The sequence below is a fragment of the Trichomycterus rosablanca genome, chromosome 3, assembly GCF_030014385.1.
Source record: "Trichomycterus rosablanca isolate fTriRos1 chromosome 3, fTriRos1.hap1, whole genome shotgun sequence".
Classification (NCBI taxonomy): Eukaryota; Metazoa; Chordata; class Actinopteri; order Siluriformes; family Trichomycteridae; genus Trichomycterus; species Trichomycterus rosablanca.
The window spans coordinates 353,806-376,557 of NC_085990.1; the positions used below are offsets into that span (position 1 = coordinate 353,806).

General features: G+C 37.8%; 1 protein-coding gene across 1 annotated transcript in view; it reads left to right on the forward strand.

Moving 5' to 3' along the window:
- Positions 1 to 22,752, forward strand: part of slc6a19b (solute carrier family 6 member 19b) — a 30,560-nt gene that overhangs the window by 7,574 nt on the left and 234 nt on the right. The window contains exons 2-11 of the mRNA XM_062991552.1: positions 12,724 to 12,864; positions 13,070 to 13,207; positions 13,286 to 13,467; positions 16,842 to 16,952; positions 17,038 to 17,150; positions 17,957 to 18,085; positions 18,174 to 18,330; positions 18,859 to 19,063; positions 20,677 to 20,836; positions 21,126 to 21,288. Coding sequence (XP_062847622.1) covers positions 12,724 to 12,864; positions 13,070 to 13,207; positions 13,286 to 13,467; positions 16,842 to 16,952; positions 17,038 to 17,150; positions 17,957 to 18,085; positions 18,174 to 18,330; positions 18,859 to 19,063; positions 20,677 to 20,836; positions 21,126 to 21,288 — 1,499 coding nt within the window. The remainder of the gene's footprint in view (positions 1 to 12,723; positions 12,865 to 13,069; positions 13,208 to 13,285; positions 13,468 to 16,841; positions 16,953 to 17,037; positions 17,151 to 17,956; positions 18,086 to 18,173; positions 18,331 to 18,858; positions 19,064 to 20,676; positions 20,837 to 21,125; positions 21,289 to 22,752) is intronic.

A 22,752-nucleotide genomic window follows, 5' to 3' on the forward strand; every position in this document is an offset into this window, starting at 1 on the left:
AGGTTAAATAAAGGTTGTAGAAATAACCATTCAACAACCATTCAGAAAAAATGAATGGAAGTCAATGGGACCAAAAAACGGTAAAAAAGCGGGCGTGGCGGGTGAACGGGCGGGCGGATCGAAAAGCAAAAAACAAGAAGTGACGTCAATAACGGGCCGGACGATTTAGAGTTGGAACGGCGTCGATATCTAAAAATTTTTTCAAAAATGAATGTAAGTCTATGGAAAAAAATTTCCGGAGAAACGGGCGTGGCGGGCGACCGGGCGGGCGGATCGAAAACCTGTATACAAGCGATCTATTCCCGTATGGGCCGGACGATTTGGCGTTGGAACCGGGTCGATATCTCGAAAACTGCGGACGAAGAAACGCGGACAAAAACGGGCAGAATAATAATAAAAATAAAAATAATATGACTTACGGATAACAATAGTGTGCTTGCCCATAGGCAACCACACTAACTAGAGATGTGCATTTCCTGCAGAAAATGCGAGTGTGATTGCAGTGCAGCTGGTGGGCGTGGCAGGTGGACGGGGGTGCGTATCCAAAACATGTATCCAAGATGGGGTGTCATTAAGGCGCTGTTCAATATAGAGTTGGAACGGCGTTGATATGTCGAACTTTTAAAAAGTGAATGGAAGTGAATGGAGCCGAAAAACGGGTGTGGCAGGTGGGTGTGGGTTCGAATCCCCATGCTGTATCTGAGTCGGGGTTACATCAGTGGGCTTTACGATTTAGAGTTGGAACGGCGTCGATATCTCGAACTTTCAAAAAATGAATGGAAGTTAATGGGGCCTTATAGGTTAAATAAAGGTTACAGAAATAACCATTCAATAACCATTAAAAAAAAATGAATGGAAGTCAATGGGACAAAAAAAAAAACGGTATAAAAGTGGGCGTGGCGGGCAAACGGGCGGGCGGGCGGATCAAAGAGCTTTTTTCAAGATGTGGTTTCATTAACGGGCCGGACGATTTAGAGTTTGAACGGCGTCGATATCTCAAAATTTTTAATAAATTAATGGAAGTCTATGGGAAAAAATTTTCGGAAAAACGGGCGTGGCGGGTGAACGGGCGGGCGGATCAAAAACATGTATACAAGCGATTTATTCCCGTATGGGCCGGACGATTTGGCGTTGGAACCGGGTCGATATCTTGAAAACTGCGGACGAAGAAAGGGAGACAAAAAGCGGTGGAATAATAAAAAGAAGAATAATATGACTATCGGATAACAATAGTGTGATTGCCTTACTGCAATCACACTAATAGAACCAGGAGAGAGGACAAAACCTGAAGGAAATAACGAGGAATTAAGAAACAATTTGGATTAAATACAGAAATCGTCCTGTTCTGTGAACACTCAGGGTAAGAGAGCTTCATTGAAACTATTGATACTTCAGTCAAAATGGCCGGAGAAGCAGTAACAGTGAAGCCACGCTTGTTTGATTACCCTAAAAAGTTTACCTCCAAGATGGACAAACAGGAATACAAACTGAAAATTATGAAAGAAAACCCAGAAACCCTGTTTAAAGACTGTGAGCTAATTAATGGAGAGAACATCTCATATCTAACCTTCTACACTGAGGACAAGAAAACCTGGCATCTAACGATCTGCTCCTACTTTAAAAACATCACCAAAAATGGCTTTGGTAAAGGACAACAGATTCACATCTACGAAAATGGTGAGGAACTTTTAATTGTTAACATTTACCATATTGGATCTGTGGTAGTAAAAGGCAGTGAGGGGGCTCTGAAGAAATTTGAAGAGGTTTTTCCAGCTCTCAAAAATTTGTGCCATATGGACACACGGGCACCTTCCCCCTCCGCCAAAACACATAACAATAGGACCAGTATAAAACCAGGTGTGAAGATCCCATCCACATCTAACAGTGAGAATCACACCACAGACAGAGGAACAGAGCTAGGTGTGAAGTGCTGCACCACTCCACCACCAAGCCCACACCTCCAAACCACCGTCACCCAGATCAAAGACTCGGTGGCTTTGTTAGAAGTGGAGATAAAAGAGCTGAAAGAACAGTTCCTCATCCACACAATCAACAATAACACATCAGAACCTCTCAGAGAACAAATTGGACAACTGGAAAGGACATTACAGGAACTGAGAAGGGACACCCAAAATATAATAAAGGAGAGACAAACACTACAGGCTGAACTAATACACTACAGGGAGAACATGGAGAAAGAACATTCAATCCTCAAAACAGAACTAACAAAACTGATACAGGAGATGCACAAACGTGACAAGATCATGGAAACATTAACAACAAAGATCCAAACATCTCCAGCACCTTTGGGCATAAATTCTGAAAACCATGTGCACACAACAGCCTGCACCACCCAGCTCACCCCTGGACCATTATCACTCACCCCCTCAGAACAACCCACTCCTGGGCCCTCAGAACAACCCACACCCAGGACGCCACTACAGCCTCCTTCTGGAATCTCAAAAACAAAGGACGGCACCACACAGCTGGACGATCATCCACAACAAAGTGACCAACCAGCTGTGTCCCACACAGACACTGAGATTGCCATTCTCATAGACTCTAATGGCAAATTTTGAAACCTGGAGAAACTATTTCCGGGACAAAAAACATCCAAAATCTGGTGCCCAAGGACAAGTGATGTTTACACATCTCTCCAAGATAATACCCTGGGTGAGCGCACGTGTATAATCATCCATACCGGCACAAACGACCTGAGGGCGGAACAAGAGAGAGTCGGAGCGATGGTGTGCAGAGCTGCAAAGAGGACCGCTGAGACTTTCCCAGGACCAGGCAGAACAGCACCTCAATGCCCTCCAATCCTGCCAACCCCACCGAACCACCCAACCAGACCAGAACCAGGCAGAACAGCACCTCAACGCCCTCCAGTTCCGCCAACACCGACGAACGACCAACAACAGAGAACTTCAGCAGAAACTCTTCACTTCTATGGGGCTGCATGGGAGGTTTTTTTTCCTTGCTTCGAAACTCGCCGGTCATTGGATAAATGCCACGATTTTGTCCCGCCCCCGGACGCTGAGCGTCCATTCACCCCGAATGGAGCCGTGGGCGGGTCTGGACGCTGAGCTTCTGCAAGATGATTGCAGGATCAGTTGAAAGGCTGAATCCCGTTTTGATTGACAGCTATTTTAAGATCTACACGTCACTTAATCACTGGGAGCTTCAGTCCCATCGCGGATTTTGCGAGTGAAGTCGAAAGACAAACTGTAACCCATTTCAGGACATTTTCTTGAAAAGGAACGGAGGGCAGAACTTATGTATAAATAAATTGAGAAATTTTATGATGTAAGCCGACAATGAGCTTCCCCTCTTTGAAAGACCAGCAGCCACCACTGATACACACATATATACAATTACCTAAAAAAAAAAAAAAAAAAAAAAAAAAAAAAATATATATATATATATATATATAAAGATAAAAATACGTATGTATAAATGTATAAACACAAAAATATCTGATATATATTTGCAAAGTTGATCTCATTTTAAACACTATACACTGTAATCTGCACAATGTCACTTACTGTTAGTAATTGGAACATCCAAGGCCTGAGCTCCTCAGCCTTCGGATTAAAAAGCGTACACACTGACTTCCACACACACATTAAAAACCTTGACATCATCATCCTACAGGAAACATGGTGCAAGGCCGACACGGTCACTCACTGTCCCCGTGACTACAGAGAAATCATTTTACCCTCCCAAAAACTTAGCACAGTGCGCCAAGGCAGAGATTCAGGAGGTCTGATAATCTGGTACAAATCACACCTACACACGCTAATAAACACCATGAAAATTGGAAAATACCACATTTGGCTAAAAATAAACAAAACTATACTATCATCACAGAAGGATCTGTTTCTCTGTGCCATTTATATTCCTCCATCAGAGTCTCCATACTACTCTGAAGATATGTTCTCAGAGCTGGAGAGAGAGGCCTGCCATTTCCAAACCCAGGGAAAAGTCTGTGGAGACCTGAACGCCAGAACAGGAACCCAACCTGATATTATAAATGAACAGGGAAACAGATTCATCAATAACAACCAAATTCTTAATACCAATTCCACCCTAAACCACAGAAACAATTATGATCATGTTACTAACAAAAATGGTAAAGACCTCCTGCAGCTCTGCCGAACTTTAGGTCTGTACATCGTCAACGGTAGAACTCGAGGGGACTCATTAGGAAGGTACACGTTCTGCTCACCTCTTGGTAATAGTACAGTAGATTATGCAATAACAGATTTAGACCCTTTCTCTCTCAGTGCATTTACTGTTAAACCTCTAACCCCTCTGTCTGATCACAGCCAAATTACTGTGTTCATCAAAAAGACAGAAACTAACCCCACCACACACACACGGCCCAGTAAGCTGTACAACATCTCCAGATCCTACAGATGGGCCGAGAACAGCGCAGAAGAGTTCCAGAAAGCAATTAGCAGCACAGAAATCCAAACTAGCTTAGATAACTTTCTGGACACTGCGTACATTCACAGTAAAGAAGGAGTAAATCAGGCAGTTAAAAATATTAATCAGATCTTTAAAAATACAGCAAATAAAGCTCAATTAAAAATTAAATCTAAATCAAAACCTAAATCTACAAAAGATGACAGCTGGTTCGACAAAGACTGTCAAATGTTAAGAACAGAACTCCGTAAAATATCAAACCAAAAACACAGAGACCCAAACAACAGTAACACACAACTTATTTACTGTGAAACCCTCAAACAATATAAACGTACACTCAGAACCAAAAAAGCTCAGAACACCCAAAAACAACTAACAATTATTGAACAATCAATGAACACACATCAATTCTGGGACAATTGGAATAAATTAAAACATAGAGAACAGGAAGAATTGACCATTCAGGATGGGGATATCTGGACAACCCATTTCCAATCACTCTTTAAAAATGTAGAATTAGATTCAAATCCTGAACAAAATCAAATTATTAGTAAATTAGAGAATCTGGAACGAGCTATTAAAAACCACCAGAATCCTCTAGATTCCTTAATTACTGAAAAAGAACTTAAAGACAACATTAAAAAACTAAAAACAAAGAAATCATCAGGACCTGACGGGATCCTGAATGAAATGATCAAACACAGCAGCTCCAAATTTCACCTGGCGATGTTAAAAGTCTTTAACCTGGTTCTGAGTGTCGGTTCCTTCCCTGAAATCTGGAATCAAGGTCTCATAACACCCATCTACAAAAGTGGAGATAAATTCCACCCTAATAATTACCGGGGCATCTGTGTGAGCAGTAACCTGGGGAAGTTATTCTGTAGTATCATTAACTCACGATTATTACACTTCCTTACCCAACACAACGTCCTGAGTAAAAGTCAGATTGGTTTTCTACCAAATTACCGCACTACCGATCATATTTACACCCTACACACCCTGATCGAAAAATATGTAGTTCAAAATAACTCTCAAATATTTGCATGTTTTATTGATTTTAAAAAAGCTTTTGATTCCATTTGGCATGAAGGATTGTTTTATAAAATGTTAGAGAGTGGTGTAGGGAGTAAAACATCTGATCTTATTAAATCCATGTACACAGAAAACCAGTGTGGAATAAGAATCGGCAGTAAGAGAAACATCTCATCTCTCAGGAGCGTGGAGTGAGACAGGGCTGCTGTTTAAGTCCAACTCTATTTAACATCTATATTAATGAATTGGCCTCCATGTTAGAGCACTCAGCCACGCCCGGTCTCACTCTACATGACTCAGAGATTAAACTCCTGCTGTATGCAGATGATCTGGTCCTGCTGTCCCCCAGCGCCCAGGGTCTCCAGCACAAACTGGACCTGCTGCAGCAATACTGTCAGACCTGGGCCCTGACCGTCAACCTCAAAAAGACCAAAATTATGACCTTCCAGAAAAGAGCCAGATCTCAGGGAACCAAACACACATATAAATTAGGACATCATGAAATTGAGCACACTAAAGATTATACTTACCTCGGACTAAACATCAGTTCCACAGGAAACTTTAACCCGGCAGTAAATGAACTGAGAGAAAAAGCTCGCAGGGCGTCGACGCCATAAAACGTCAAACATTCGTAGAAATTCCGATTAGAATTTGGCTTAAAATTTTTGAATCAATAATTGAACCGATTGCTCTATATGGCAGTGAAGTTTGGGGTTCGCTTACACACCATCAATTCTGTAATTGGGACAAACATCCATTAGAGACCCTGCACACAGAGTTCTGTAAAAGCATCCTAAAGGTGCACAGACACACAACCAACACACACCAACACACCACTAACACACACCACTAACACACACCACTAACACACACAGACACACAACGAACAATGCGTGCAGGGCAGAATTAGGCCGATTTCCTCTAACTATAAACATACAGAGAAGAGCAATCAACTTCTGGAACCATCTAAATGAGAGCGACCCCCAATCTTATCATTATAAAGCCCTGAAACACCAAGAGCTGAGCAAACATACCAGTCCCCTCATCCAACTGGTCCTGAGTCACTACACCCATACACCACTAACACACACCGACACACTAATAACACACACAGACACACCACAGATTTAATATTATAAAGAGTTATTATTATAAAGATTTAATATTATAGATTTAATATTATAAAGATTTAATATTATAGATTAAATATTATAAAGATTTAATATTATAAAGATTTAATATTATAAAGATTTTATATTATAGATTAAATATAAAGATTTAATATTATAAAGATTTAATATTATCGATTTAATATTATAGATTTAATATAAAGATTTAATATTATTAATGTAATATTATAGATTTAATATTATAAAGATTTAATATTATAAAGATTTAATATGATAGATTTAATATTATAAAGATTTAACATTATAGATTTAATATTATAAAGATTTAATATTATACAGATTTAATATTATAAAGATTTAATATTATCGATTTAATATTATACAGATTTAATATTATAAAGATGTAATATTATAAAGATTTAATATTATAGATTTAATATTATAAAGATTTAATATTATACAGATTTAATATTATAAAGATTTAATATTATCGATTTAATATTATACAGATTTAATATTATAAAGATTTAATATTATCGATTTAATATTATACAGATTTAATATTATATAGATTTAATATTATACAGATTTAATATTATATAGATTTAATATTATAAAGATTTAATATTATAAAGATTTACACCACTAACACACACAGACACTGTAATAACACACGCCGACACACCACTAACACACACTAACACAATAAAGACTCAGGAACAGGAGAAATCTGTAAACCCAATTAGAATAAACCAAATTACACAAAAACTCCGAACTAAATATCTGAATTATTGGGAAACTGAAACTAAATCTCAAAGTAAAATGCAGTTATTTATTATTTGTTATTATTTGTTATTATTTGTTATTTGGCCCTAAACAGACACTACAGTGCAGCAGATTATCTGAGCGCAGTATCCGACCCTAAATTAAGAAACACCCTGACGAGGTACAGACTGAGCGCACACGACCTGGCCGTGGAGATGGGGCGACACACCCGGTCCTGGCTGCCCCGGGAGGAGAGGTCGTGTCAGCACTGCACTCTCAGTACAGTAGAGACGGAGCTGCACTTCCTCACCCGGTGTACCAAGTACCACCACGTCCGCTCCCAATTCTTCCCTAAATTTAATAACATCATCCCCAACTTCACCTCCCTCCCAGACCCCGACACACTGCCCCACCTACTGGGGGAGCACAGAGAGAGCTGCACACTAGCAGCACTCTATACTTACACCTGCCACCAGGTGAGGGACAGTGGGTGACCATGTCCCATACACACACACACACACACACACGCACACGCACACGCACACTCACACACACACACACACACGCACACACAAACTGATCGTTTTTCTACCTCATTAATGTAAATATTATACTTTTTATTGTTATTATTTTGCACTGTTTTTATTAATATTTTATTCTATTTTATATTATTTTTTGCACATGTAACTGTTCTGTATATTTTTGTTCTTTCTTATTTTTATTGTTTATATTTCCCTGTAACTTGCTTTGGCAATACGAATGTCATTATTTGTCATGCCAATAAAGCTTCTTTTGAGTTTGAGTTTGAGTTTGAGTATGTACAGTATGTGAGAGTGTGTATATGTGTATGTGTGTGCATGTATATGAGTGTGTGTGTACAGTGCCTTGCAAAAGTATTCAGCCCCCTTGAACTTTTCAACCTTTTGCCACATTTCAGGCTTCAAACATAACGATATGAAATTGTAATTTTTTGTGAAGAATCAACAACAAGTGGGACACAATCGTGAAGTAGAACGAAATGTATTGGATATTTTAAACTTTTTTTAGAAATAAAAAACTGAAAAGTGGGGCGTGCAATATTATTCAGCCCCTTTACTTTCAGTGCAGCAAACTCACTCCAGAAGTTCAGTGAGGATCTCTGAATGATCCAAAGTTGACCTAAATGACAAATGATAAATAGAATCCACCTGTGTGTAATCAAGTCTCCGTATAAATGCACCTGCTCTGTGACAGTCTCAGAGTTCTGTTTAAAGCGCAGAGAGCATCATGAAGACCAAGGAACACACCAGGCAGGTCCGAGATACTGTTGTGGAGAAGTTTAAAGCCGGATTTGGATACAAAAAGATTTCCCAAGCTTTAAACATCTCAAGGAGCACTGTGCAAGCGATCATATTGAAATGGAAGGAGTATCAGACCACTGCAAATCTACCAAGACCCGGCCGTCCCTCTAAACTTTCAGCTCAAACAAGGAGAAGACTGATCAGAGATGCAGCCAAAAGGCCCATGATCACTCTGAATGAACTGCAGAGATCTACAGCTGAGGTGGGAGAATCTGTCCATAGGACACAATCAGTCGTACACTGCACAAATCTGGCCTTTATGGAAGAGTGGCAAGAAGAAAGCCATTTCTCAAAGATATCTATAAAAAGTCACCTGGGAGACACACCAAGCATGTGGAAGAAGGTGCTCTGGTCAGATGAAACCAAAATCGAACTTTTTGGCCACAATGCAAAACGTTATGTTTGGCGTAAAAGCAACACAGCTCATCACCCTGAACACACCATCCCCACTGTCAAACATGGTGGTGGCAGCATCATGGTTTGGGCCTGCTTTTCTTCAGCAGGGACAGGGAAGATGGTTAAAATTGATGGGAAGATGGATGGAGCCAAATACAGGACCATTGTGGAAGAAAACCTGTTGCAGTCTGCAAAAGACCTGAGACTGGAACGGAGATTTATCTTCCAACAAGACAATGATCCAAAACATAAAGCAAAATCTACAATGGAATGGTTCACAAATAAACGTATCCAGGTGTTAGAATGGCCAAGTCAAAGTCCAGACCTGAATCCCATTGAGAATCTGTGGAAAGAGCTGAAAACTGCTGTTCACAAACGCTCTCCATCCAACCTCACTGAGCTCGAGCTGTTTTGCAAGGAAGAATGAAAAATTTCAGTATCTCGATGTGCAAAACTGATAGAGACATACCCCAAGCGACTTGCAGCTGTAATCGCAGCAAAAGGTGGCGCTACAAAGTATTAACGCAAGGGGGCTGAATAATATTGCACGCCCCACTTTTCAGTTTTTTATTTCTAAAAAAAGTTTAAAATATCCAATAAATTTCGTTCCACTTCACGATTGTGTCCCACTTGTTGTTGATTCTTCACAAAAAATTACAATTTCATATCGTTATGTTTGAAGCCTGAAATGTGGCAAAAGGTTGAAAAGTTCAAGGGGGCTGAATACTTTTGCAAGGCACTGTATGTGTTTGTGTATGTGTGTGAGTGTATGTATGTGAGTGTGTGTATATGTGTGTCTATGTGTGTGCATGTATATGAGTGTGTGTATGTGTGTGTGTGTGTATGTGAGTGTGTGTGTGTATTTGTGTGTGTGTGTATGTGAGTGTGTGTGTGTATTTGTGTGTGTGTATGGGAGTGTGTGTATGTGAGTGTGTGTATGTGAGTGTGTGTGTGTGTATGTGTGTGTGTGTATGTGTGTGTGTGTATATATGTGTGTGTGTGTGTGTGTATATGTGTGTGTGTGGTCTGTGATGGACTGGCAAATGGAATTGGACCCATTGCGACCCTAAATAGGACACTCACTCACTGTCTTAACCGCTTATCCAATCAGGGTTGCGGGGGTGCTGGAGCCTATCTCAGCTTTTCAATGGGCGCAAGGCACACAGTAACACAGTAACACAGGGCGTAAGTCTATTGCAGGGCAGTGACACACACACACACACACACACACACACACACACTCACACACATTCACTTATAGGGCAGTTCAGTGTCTCCAATTAACCTGACCCAGGACCTTCTTGCTGTGAGGCGACAGTGCTACCCACCGAGCCACCGTGCCGCCCCCTAATTTATAATGAATTATTCACCCCGTGTTTAATCCATGGCTGGGTTCGGGTCTCCTTTTATCATCCTATTTTAATTGAACACTATTTGTGGTTAATAATGAGCTAAACGTCGTTAATCTGGTGAGTTATTGCAGATTTACCACAGTAGTAGCGACGGCGGTGGCGGGTGGTTCTAGCTCAAGGTCGTCTGGAGTCTGAAAGGTCATAACGACTCCCTCACAGATTAACTCGGTTATGGTGAAAGCGCTGACGTCGCTGTAGCGTTTACATCCAGAACAAAACACCATCGTACATGGTTATCAGCGCGACTATCTGATATCACCGCTGTATACACGCTGTACGCTTATCACGAGGCTGATACGCTTATCATCAACGTATCTGAGCGGTGAATGTTCCCGCCCGCGCTTTTATCAGCATGTAAAGCACTTAGCGAGGGGTAATTAAACTCCGCTCAGAACACGAGGAACAAACTGATACCAGAACGCTGAGAGATCTGAGAGAGATCTGAGAGATCTGAGAGAGATCTGAGAGATCTGAGAGAGAGCTGAGAGAGAGCTGAGAGAGATCTGAGAGATCTGAGAGAGAGCTGAGAGAGATCTGAGAGAGAGCTGAGAGAGATCTGAGAGAGAGCTGAGAGAGAGCTGAGAGAGATCTGAGAGAGATCTGAGAGAGATCTGAGAGAGAGCTGAGAGAGAGCTGAGAGAGATCTGAGAGATCTGAGAGAGAGCTGAGAGAGAGCTGAGAGAGAGCTGAGAGAGATCTGAGAGAGAGCTGAGAGAGATCTGAGAGAGATCTGAGAGAGAGCTGAGAGAGATCTGAGAGATCTGAGAGAGAGCTGAGAGAGATCTGAGAGAGAGCTGAGAGAGAGCTGAGAGAGAGCTGAGAGAGATCTGAGAGAGATCTGAGAGAGAGCTGAGAGAGATCTGAGAGATCTGAGAGAGAGCTGAGAGAGATCTGAGAGAGAGCTGAGAGAGAGCTGAGAGAGATCTGAGAGAGAGCTGAGAGAGATCTGAGAGAGATCTGAGAGAGAGCTGAGAGAGAGCTGAGAGAGATCTGAGAGATCTGAGAGAGATCTGAGAGAGAGCTGAGAGAGATCTGAAGAACCTCAAGTGTTTTTATTAAAGCGAATTCCTGGAGCGACCAGGAGCTTCTCTGCTCACCCAGGGTCACAAACGTGGGTCACAATTTAATATTATAAAGATTATTTATTATTATTATTCCCTCGACATAAAGCTACTCACTCAGTATCAGAAATCTGTGTTGAATCTGGTTTGTTCTTCAACACATGAAAAGCTCCGAGTGTAAACGGTGCTGTGAAAAAGTATCCTACTGCCAATTATCGTATGCTTAAGTATTGTTTGATGCTAGATGTGCTATATTAATTAGTTTGAGGCTGATTAAGTTATGCTAAGGTATTGCTACCAATTAGCTTATGCTAGGCTATTGTTTGATGCTAGAAGGGTTATGCTAAGCTATAGTTTGCTACCAATTAGCGTATGCTATATGGGTTATGATAATAATTTGATGTTAGATGAGTTGTGCTAGGGTATAGTTTGCTACCCATTAGCTTATGTTAAGGTGTAGTTTGATGCTACATGGGTAATGCTAAGGTTGTATGCTACCAATTACCGTATGCTAAAGTATAGCTTAATGCTATATGGGTTATGGTAACAATAATTTGATGCTAGATGAGTTATGCTAAGGTATAGTTTGATTGTAGATGGTTTATGTTAAGATATTATTTGATGCTAGAAGGGTTATGCTAAGCTATAGTTTGCTACCAATTAGCTTATGGTAAGATATAGTTTGATTCTAGATGGGTTATGCTAAGTTATTGTTTGCTACCAATTAGCTTATGCTAGGGTGTAGTTTGATGCTAGATGTGCTATACTAAGGTACAATTTGATGCTAAATAAGTTGTGCTAAGGTATAGTTTGCTACCAATAAGCTTATGCTAGGGAGTAGTTTGATGCTAGATGTGTCACGCTAAGGTAAGGTTTAGTTTGCTAGCAAATACTTTATGCTAAGGTATTGTTTGCTACCAGGCAGTTAGATTATGCTAAGGCTTAACTTGACACTAGATAGGTTATGCTAAGGTATCGTTTGATGATAGATGGGTTATGCTAAGGTATCGTTTGCCACACAAATAGTTTATGATGCTAATGTATTGTGCTAACGTCTGTCCTACCCTCCTGTACTCCATCACCCTAAATGTGACTAAGACACTTAGCATTAAAGCTAATACCTGTAGGCGTGTTTGTGATGTTGCTGTTTGTGTCTCAGGAGCATTTATGATCCCGTTCCTGATCCTGCTGGTGCTGGAGGGAATCCCTCTCCTCCACCTGGAGTTCGCTATCGGGCAGCGCCTGAGGAAGGGAAGCGTGGGGGTGTGGAGGACCATCAGCCCCTACATGGTCGGCGTCGGTGAGAGAGTCATGCACTGATCTACGTTATCCCCCGTCTCTGTGCAGCGCTGTCGCTCAGCCAGCAGTGAGTGCTGCAGTTTGAGGAATCCCCTCCTGAGGAGTTATACCTTCCTCATACCTGCTGTACTTACCCCCCCTGCTGGCTGATCGACGCCGCTGCACAGAGACCCTTGACCTATTTAACACTGTAAATGTCCCGGCAGGTATCGCGTCCATGTGCGTCTCCTTCCTGGTCAGCCTCTACTACAACACCATCATCGCCTGGGTCATGTGGTACTTCTTCAACTCCTTCCAGGACCCTCTACCCTGGAGCCAGTGCCCCATCAACGCCAACATGACAGGTACCACAGTGAGAACCTCACACAGGTGTGTGTTTTATGTTGAATGAGGACTGAAGGACCTGACGGGTGTGTTCTCAGGGCCCGTGTCGGAGTGTGAGAGGAGCTCGCCCGTGGATTATTTCTGGTACAGGACCACCCTGAACACCACCTCCACCATCGACGAGTCGGGGGGCCTGCAGTGGTGGGTGGTGCTGTGCCTGATCTCCGCCTGGGCCGTCCTGTACGTCTGCTGCATCCGCGGGATAGAGACCACCGGCAAGGTACGGTGGTGACGACCGAGCTAATGACTGTCTGACACGGTGCTGTAAATTATTAATGCTTTATTATTATTATAAATATTAGTGCTTTATTATTATAAATAAATATTACTGCTTTATTATTATTACAAATATTAGTGCTTTATTGTAATAAATAAATATTAGTGCTTTATTATTATAAATAAATATTAGTGCTTTATTATTATAAATAAATATTACTGCTTTATTATTATAAATAAATATTACTGCTTTATTATTATAAATAAATATTAGTGCTTTATTATTATAAATAAATATTAGTGCTTTATTATTATAAATAAATATTAGTGCTTAATTATTATAAATAAATATTAGTGCTTTATTATTATAAATAAATATTACTGTTTTATTATTATGAATAAATATTACTGCTTTATTATTATAAATAAATATTACTGCTTTATTATTATAAATAAATATTACTGCTTTATTATTATAAATAAATATTGCTGCTTTATTATTATAAATAAATATTACTGCTTTATTATTATAAATAAATATTAGTGCTTTATTATTATAAATAAATATTACTGCTTTATTATTATAAATAAATATTACTGCTTTATTATTATAAATAAATATTACTGCTTTATTATTATAAATAAATATTACTGCTTTATTATTATATATAAATATTAGTGCTTTATTATTATAAATAAATATTAGTGCTTTATTATTATAAATAAATATTAGTGCTTTATTATTATAAATAAATATTAGTGCTTTATTATTATAAATAAATATTACTGCTTTATTATTATAAATAAATATTACTGCTTTATTATTATATATAAATATTAGTGCTTTATTATTATAAATAAATATTAGTGCTTTATTATTATAAATAAATATTAGTGCTTTATTATTATAAATAAATATTAGTGCTTTATTATTATAAATAAATATTACTGCTTTATTATTATAAATAAATATTACTGCTTTATTACAGCCGTGAATGTCAGTCAGACTCGTCATAAACGCATAAATACTTCTTTTTTTTTTTGATTGACTGAATTAATCAAGTAAACTCTTACAGGTACATCCACTCTGTTACCTAGTACAATAATAATAATAATAATAATAACAACAATAAAATAATAATAATAATAATAAATAATAATAATACATAATAACCACATTAATAATAATAACAATAAATATAAGAAAAAATAATTAACCATGACAAAATAATACAAAACAATATATAATATTAATAACAAATAATAATAATAATTAACCATGACATAATAATAAATAATACAAAAATAATATTAACAACAAATATAGTACTATAGTGTATACTATACTACACTATAATAAATAAATAAATAAATAAATAAATAAATAAATAAATTATATTAGTAATAATAATAATTATGATATTAATATTAATAATAATAAATCATGACACAATAATTAATAATAATGTATTAATTAAAATAATAAATAATAATAATCAATATTAGTAATAATAATACATTAAAACAATAAGAATGATAATAATAATAATAAGAGAAAAGAGAAACACAATTTCAAATAAAATAATTAAAAATAAATAAAATTAAATAAAACAAATTGAAATTATATAATAATATTAATAACAAATCATAAAAAGAACATTATAATAATAATAATAGTAATAATGTTAATATGAACTATTATTAAATAATAAATCATGACAAAATAATAAATAATATAATAATAAAATAATAACAAACATTAATTAATATTAATAATACAAATAAGAATAATATGATAAAAAGACAGAAAAAAGTACAAATACAGTAATTCAAACAAAAAAATACAATACATTAAAAATTAAAACTAATAAAATGAAATAAAACGAATTAAAAGGATATAATAATATTAATAACAAATAATAAAAATAACACTAATAATAAATATTATTATTATTAATGATAATAATAATGTTAAAATAAATAATCTAATAATAATAAAAAATAACATGATAATAATTAATATTAGTAATAATAATAATAGAAAATAATAGAAAAAGAAAAAGACACAAATACAATAAAAAATTAAATAAATTAAAAATAAATCAAATGAAGTAAAACTAATTAAAAGGAAAAGCTTGATTAAAAGTGAATGAATGAATAAATAAACTGTAAATCAGCATGTTACTGACGCCCCAAGTTTTTAAGTTAGTCGTGCTGTTTTGGGACGCCTGTTTTGTGTCATAATGGGAGATTTAACCTCGTATCTTAAATACTGTGAGATTCCTTTTTTATTTAATTCTGTTCATCTGAGCAAACTTCTGAATCTCTGCAGGAGATAAAGGAATTACTGGGACTTTCTAACAACATTATTAACGTTTTATTTAATAAGTATAATCCTCCTATAAACATCCTGGTTTGTTCTATATTTATATTAACAATTGGATCATCTATTTTATAACTAAGTAAAATAAAAGACTCTAGATGTTTTAGTATGAAGTTACTAACAGGACTTTTGGTCTTAAGTTGGTGAAAGTTTGGTATGAAACCTAAATGTGATTCACTCCATTATCATTTCATAAACACTAGTGCTATCATATTATTACATCATATAAACACTAAACCACGTCGTGTACGCCTACAAAGCCAAAAATGGACCAGCCCCAAGCTACCTTCGTGGCCTAATCAAACCCCGCTCTGTACCACGCAACCTCCGAGCCTCTAGTCTCGCTCGACTTGAACCCCCATCCAGGACTAAAGGAAGACAAGCATCAAGGCTGTTCTCTGTTCTAGCGCCGAAGTGGTGGAATGAACTTCCTCTGTCTGTCCGAACATCTGAGTCTCTTGCTGTCTTTAAAAAACGATTAAAAACCTTCATCACCTTTTTACTAATCACTTAGGCTGACTTGTACTTATTTACTAACATTTTGTTCCATTCTTTTCCAATAAAAAAAAAAAAAAAAAAAAGGCACTTTGGTTCTAACAGGTTTTAGCAGATTTGTGTTCTTTGACTGTTGTTTACCTAAACTTGAGAAATGAAATGTTCACTATAGAAGCACTTCTGTAAGTCGCTCTGGATAAGAGCATCTGCTAAATGCTGAAAATGTAAATGTAAATGTGTACGCTGCTCTGTTTATTGTGTATTATAAATGAATGATTCCACTATACATGTTTGTGGTTTATAGCTGTTGATGGTAAGTAATTAATCTGGTGATTATAATCAAACCTGTAATAAATCTGAATGAATGAATAACAAGAAGAACAAAGTATTATAATATTTATCTCTCAGTCAGTACCTGTAATTCTCTCTTCCTGTAAATACCAGGATTTTATTCTGTCCTTGAACTAAAGTAATAACTCTAATTCTTTATCTCTGTACAGGCGGTTTATGTGACGTCCACGTTACCCTACGTGGTTCTCACCATCTTCCTCATCAGAGGTCTGACGTTAAAGGGATCCACTAACGGAATCATTTTCCTCTTCACACCTGATGTGAGTGTGAAAGTTAAATAATCATGATTTATTATTAATAATACGGTATATTAAACGTATGCTTATGTGTGTACGTTGTGTGTAGCTGAATGAATTAGCAAATCCTAATACCTGGCTGGACGCTGGTGCTCAGGTCTTCTACTCCTTCTCTCTGGCGTTTGGAGGCCTCATCTCCTTCTCCAGCTACAACTTAGTACAGTTAGTTTCAAATAATTAAATCACACAATTCATAACAATAATCTGTCGAGAATTACATCTTATTTATGTTAGAATCTGTAATTATTTATAATTATCCATCACTGTACAAACGGGAAACATCCCATAATAATAATAACTGTAACTGACTGCTAATAAACTACTGTACATTAAATAAACCTGTACATGAGCCACAACCACCAAAGTACAGTTTCATTTATAATGTTAGGAAAGTTTCATTATCCTGAGGTTAGAGTGGCCACTTCCATAACCCCCAAAACAAGGACATCAGACCCCCCAAAAAGGAGGGAATCAGATTCCAAAAAAAGAACATCAGGCCTCAACAAGGACATCAGACTCCAAAACGAGGACTTCAGACTCCAGAAAGGAGGAACATGACAGTGGTTAATCAGGATCGTGTCTATAGGACACAAAATGAAAACCTTGATTGATATTGGTATGAATGTGGAGATGTGGAGCCCCCTCTGGTGGAAATATGCTAGTGCAACTTGTTGCTTCTTTAACATTTTGTTATAGCGGTTGTGCTACCACCCACCCAGCCTCCCCCCCAAAAAATCCTACACAAATATTAATCTGATGGACGTAAATGACACAATAATAATACTTTATTTACCTTATTATTATTTACCAAAACCCTGAAGTCTGTTCAGTGTAGCACAGTAAATATTGAATAGTGTTTTTAAAGAGAGAAAATAAATGAGTAAAATATTATCATTATTAAATCAGAATTTTCTATAATTCAATACTGTCTTATAATCATCAAATCATTTATTTTTGTGTTTTCTCAGTAATAACTGTGAGCAGGACGCTGTAATCATCTCCATTATTAACGCCTTCACATCAATCTTTGCTGCCACTGTTATCTACACCATCATCGGCTTCAGAGCCACCGAGAGGTTCGACGACTGTGTGGGGAAGTACGTGGTTCTTCTAACAGACTAAACCTGATAAAAAGCACAAATGTTTATAACTAAACAACACGTCTGTTCTGCGTCTGCTCTGCAGGAACATCCTGACTCTGCTGAACACTTTCGACCTGCCTGAGTCCAACATAACCGAGAGCACCTACACACAAGTCCTGCAGCAGCTCAACGCCACGAGTCCGGATATAATCCAGGGACTAAACCTGCCCACCTGTGACCTCAACACCTTCCTCAGTGAGGTAACCAACACACCGACGCATTAGTGCATTAGGTTTGTGGGTGGATTTAGTGTCAGACAGCTTCGGAGCGTCCAGGTTCCATCCTCACTCTGGTTTCCACCAAGCCACAATTCATCCATTCATTCATCATTCATTGTTTGTTTTACCATTGTTTTATCCTGGTCAGGGTCGCGGTGGGTCCGGGCAGACCCCAAACACACACACAGTCACACACACACACATGCAAACACACACACCTAGGGGGACTTTAGTAGCTTCAATTATCCTGACTGCATGTCCTCGTACTGTGAGAGGAAATCCACACAGACACGGGGAGAACATGCAAACTCCAAACAGAAAGGACTCATGGGAATCAAACCCAGGACCTTCATGTTGTGAGGCGACAGTGCTACCCACCAAGCCTCCATGCCCCCTATGCACTTGAAAATGCTCCAAAAAGGAGGAACATCAGACCCACTTGATAATGCTTCTCTGGTATTAAAGAGATAAAAGTTGTTGATCCCTGTTTTTTATTTCCTTTGATTTTAGGGCGTGGAGGGAACAGGATTAGCCTTCATCGTCTTCACCGAGGCCATCACCAAAATGCCTCTGTCCCCGCTGTGGTCCGTCCTGTTCTTCGTCATGCTCTTCTGCCTCGGCCTGTCCTCCATGTTCGGGAACATCGAAGGCGTCCTGGTGCCTCTCCAGGACCTCAAGATCTTCCCCAAACGGTGGCCTAAAGAGATCATCTCAGGTACCTGGATCAAGACTGACCAAAATCAATAACCACATGATAAATAAATACAATTCTGAAGCTCTGTGTTAGTTTTGGGTATAAAAGTAGGACGTTTTAGGAAGGTTTGTGTCTTAATAATCAAACGCACCGTTTCAGTCTAATTGAAGTCTAATAAAGTTCGGTGACATCAGCGCATTAGGAAAGTGGTGCTGATTTCCACCTGAATCTGATAGTTTGATCTAAACACCTAAATAAATCCCACGGCTTTAAAACCTGGAATACAGGAACACAGACGTCTGTTTACATTTATAAATCAGGTTACTTTGATTTCTATAGAACTATAGAACAATTTCTGCATTTCCTCCCAGTTTATCTTGGTCAATTCGTCTTGCTGCTGGTGGATCCCTGATTGTAGGTGAGGAGGGTATATTGCTGCTCAGCCCTTAACGGAACCCTTTTCCACCCATGCATTCTGCACAGGCGCCTCTATCTGCTAATCAGGGTCCTTACACAGCGTTTGAAGACCCCACCCACAAATTCCGGTCATCCCACACTAGCAGAAACGTGTCTGCTGCAGGCACTGCCAATTATGCCCGCTAGATGGTGCCCAACTGACCGGTGGCAACGCTGAGTTTCGAACCGAGGAGTTCAGAATCTCGGCGCTGGTGTGCTAGCGGAATATGTGTGACTGTGTGGATGGCACTACCAGTGTTTTCAGCATTTAGCAGACGCTTTTATTCAAAGCTTACAGTACGGAATACAGTTTACTAGCCCAGTATCTTAACCACTGAGCTACCACCCTCAACCAATTCCCTTTTATCAGAAGGTGACAGTTTGGGTTTTTGTCTGACCTTGACAGGACGCCACCGTATATATAATATACAATGTAGTATATATATAATTGTTAATAAGCACAAAGAATTTATTAGCTATAGTCAATCAAAAACTCTAACGACGAATTACAAGCAAACACTACAAACAAACCCAAAAGTATAAAAGTATAAAAACATTCATTAGTGCACTGTGTGGTGTTTTTACAAAACGACTTTTAAAAGAATATAATATTAACAGGAAATTGTACCTGATCTGAGGTACAGGCTCTGCATTTATTTATTTTTATTAATATATATATATTTATATATTTTTTAATTAATTTATAATTTATAATTAATATTTTTATTAATATTGTAATAATATTTATTTGTTTATTTAATTTTTTTATCAAATAATAATTCATATGTTTGTTAATACTGTATTAATATTTATTTTTTATTAAATTTTTTAATTAATTTATAATTTATAATTAATATTTTATTATTATTAAATTTTTAAAACTAATTCATAATTAATAATTAATATTTTTATTAATATTATAATATTATTTCTTATTTTTTTATTTAATTTTTTTAATTCATTATTAAGTAATATGTTTTATTAATACTGTATTAATATATTTTTTTTATTTTTTTAAATTAATTTATAATTAATATTTTTATTAATATTTTTTTTAACTTAATTTATAATTAATAATTAATATTATTTATTAATATTGTATAATATTATATTTGAAATAATTAGCTACTGAATTTAAGCTGACAGATTTTCTCATAATAATAAAATTGTTCCCTAAGGTGTGACGTGTTTCCTGTGCTGCATTATTGGATTAATATTTGTCCAAGGATCAGGAAACTACTGGCTAGCGCTCTTCGATAATTTTGCCGGCTCCATCCCGCTCCTCATAATTGCCTTCTGTGAGATCGTAGGTGTGGCGTACGTCTACGGTATCGACCGGTATGTGGGGAGGATTGATTGTTTTTGGAATGTGTTGCAGGTCTGAAATGCAGGAATGGATGTTTATTAATAAATGAAATGAAGTCAACTAGACAGAACATAAAATATCTCAGGTTCATCCTGTCTGACATCTGACATCAAAACAAAATGGAAGAAACATTTGCTTATTTTATTATTTGCTTTTTCCAGAAACTTTGTGTGAAATGTTGTGTAATCACGTCAAGACATGAATTAAAGTGTGTTTGTAGCTCATCGTCTCTAATCTAGGCTTTATGTTCTGGTTGAACAGGTTTAATGATGACCTGGTGTTTATGATCGGCCACAAGCCCAACATCTTCTGGCAGGCCACGTGGAGGTTCATCAGCCCCCTGCTCATGCTGGTGATCTTCTTCTTCTACTTCGCAACCGTCATTTCCAAGCAGTTCACTTACATCACGTGGGATCCTGATTCGGTGAGGCTGTTTATTATCATACTGCTGTTCAAGGTTTTAAAACTCGCATAAACAAAGAAGCAGCTCGAGCCGGGTCGGGACTTGTTTCATGCAAAGCAGCCTTAAAGACCATGGCAACGTAAATCTCACTTAACTGTGGGGAGTCGCACCTTTATTCATGGCGGACGTTTCTGGTTCCTTGATTACTGACCGCAGGGACACGTTTTCTTTCAGCATAATTTGATCGTTTAAAGTAAATTATTTGGACAGTTTAAGTTTCCCAACCTTGACATCAAACATCATAAAGCATAACAAGCATAAAGCCTGTTTTTGTCACATTCAGAAACACGACTAAAAACTTTACTGTGCAAAAAAGAGCCTCATGGTAACCACGTTTAGAAGTGGCATCAAGATCTCTTGGCTCGGAGGCATCTGGGATGGACCGTCACACAGTGAAACGTCTTGGGGGAGGGGATAAACCTTTCTGATTCACAAGACAGGGTCACTTTCTCTTCTCTTCTTCTTAAAAGCAGAAGAGAAATCCAGAAAAAAATACCCGGACACATTTACTGGGCTTGTAAAATGTCCAATTGCTTTATCCAAAAGAACCAGTGGAGCGTCTTCATTAACAAAAGTACAAAATCATGACCAGTTGGCAGGTGTAGCGTAGTGGTTAAGGTACTGGACTCGTAATGGAAAGGTCGCTGGTCCAAGCCCCACCACTGCCAGGTTGCTACTGTTGGGCCCTTGAGCAAGGCCCTTAACCCTCAGTTGCTTAGACAGTTTACTGTCACTGTACTGTAAGTCACTTTGGATAAAAGCATCTCCTAAATGCTGAACATGTAAATGTAAATGTAAGTTCTGATTAATGTGATAGTACTTTGTAAATACTGATATATTTAAGTTCCAGTGTTGGAAAGGTTCCACAGTGAGTAACAGGTGAGGGAATCATGATCAGGTATAACAGGATCACCACTGTGTTCCAAACTTCAGGAGGGAATCATCAATCAGGTCGAAAGGAACATTTTACAATGCAGTTACCATCAACTGTACATAATGTTGTGAAAAGATTCAGGGTATCTAAAGAGATCTGCACTACTGAATGTTGGTGACTTATGAGCCCTTATGTAGCACAGCATGACAAATCGAGATGTTCATGTGGCCGCTCAGCCTTAGCCGGTAGGCAGAGCCGAGATTCAGTACGATGTATTCCAGATCCCAGCTCTGGTTCCAGCGTGTGTTTTTACCACTGCACCACCTGAGCGGCCAGTATCCATTAATCTTAAATAAATATCCGATTTGAATTGTGGCACATGTGCACCGATTTTCAACTCGTTACATCCCTATTATTGACACATGGGCTCAGGAGCGCTTCAGAAAACCGTTGTCACAAATTTTTATCTGCACTAGAACATCAGATCTCACAAACTGTATTTTGACTAAATGGGCTTGAATTCTGAAGGACTCACTAGCATGGTTAGGTGT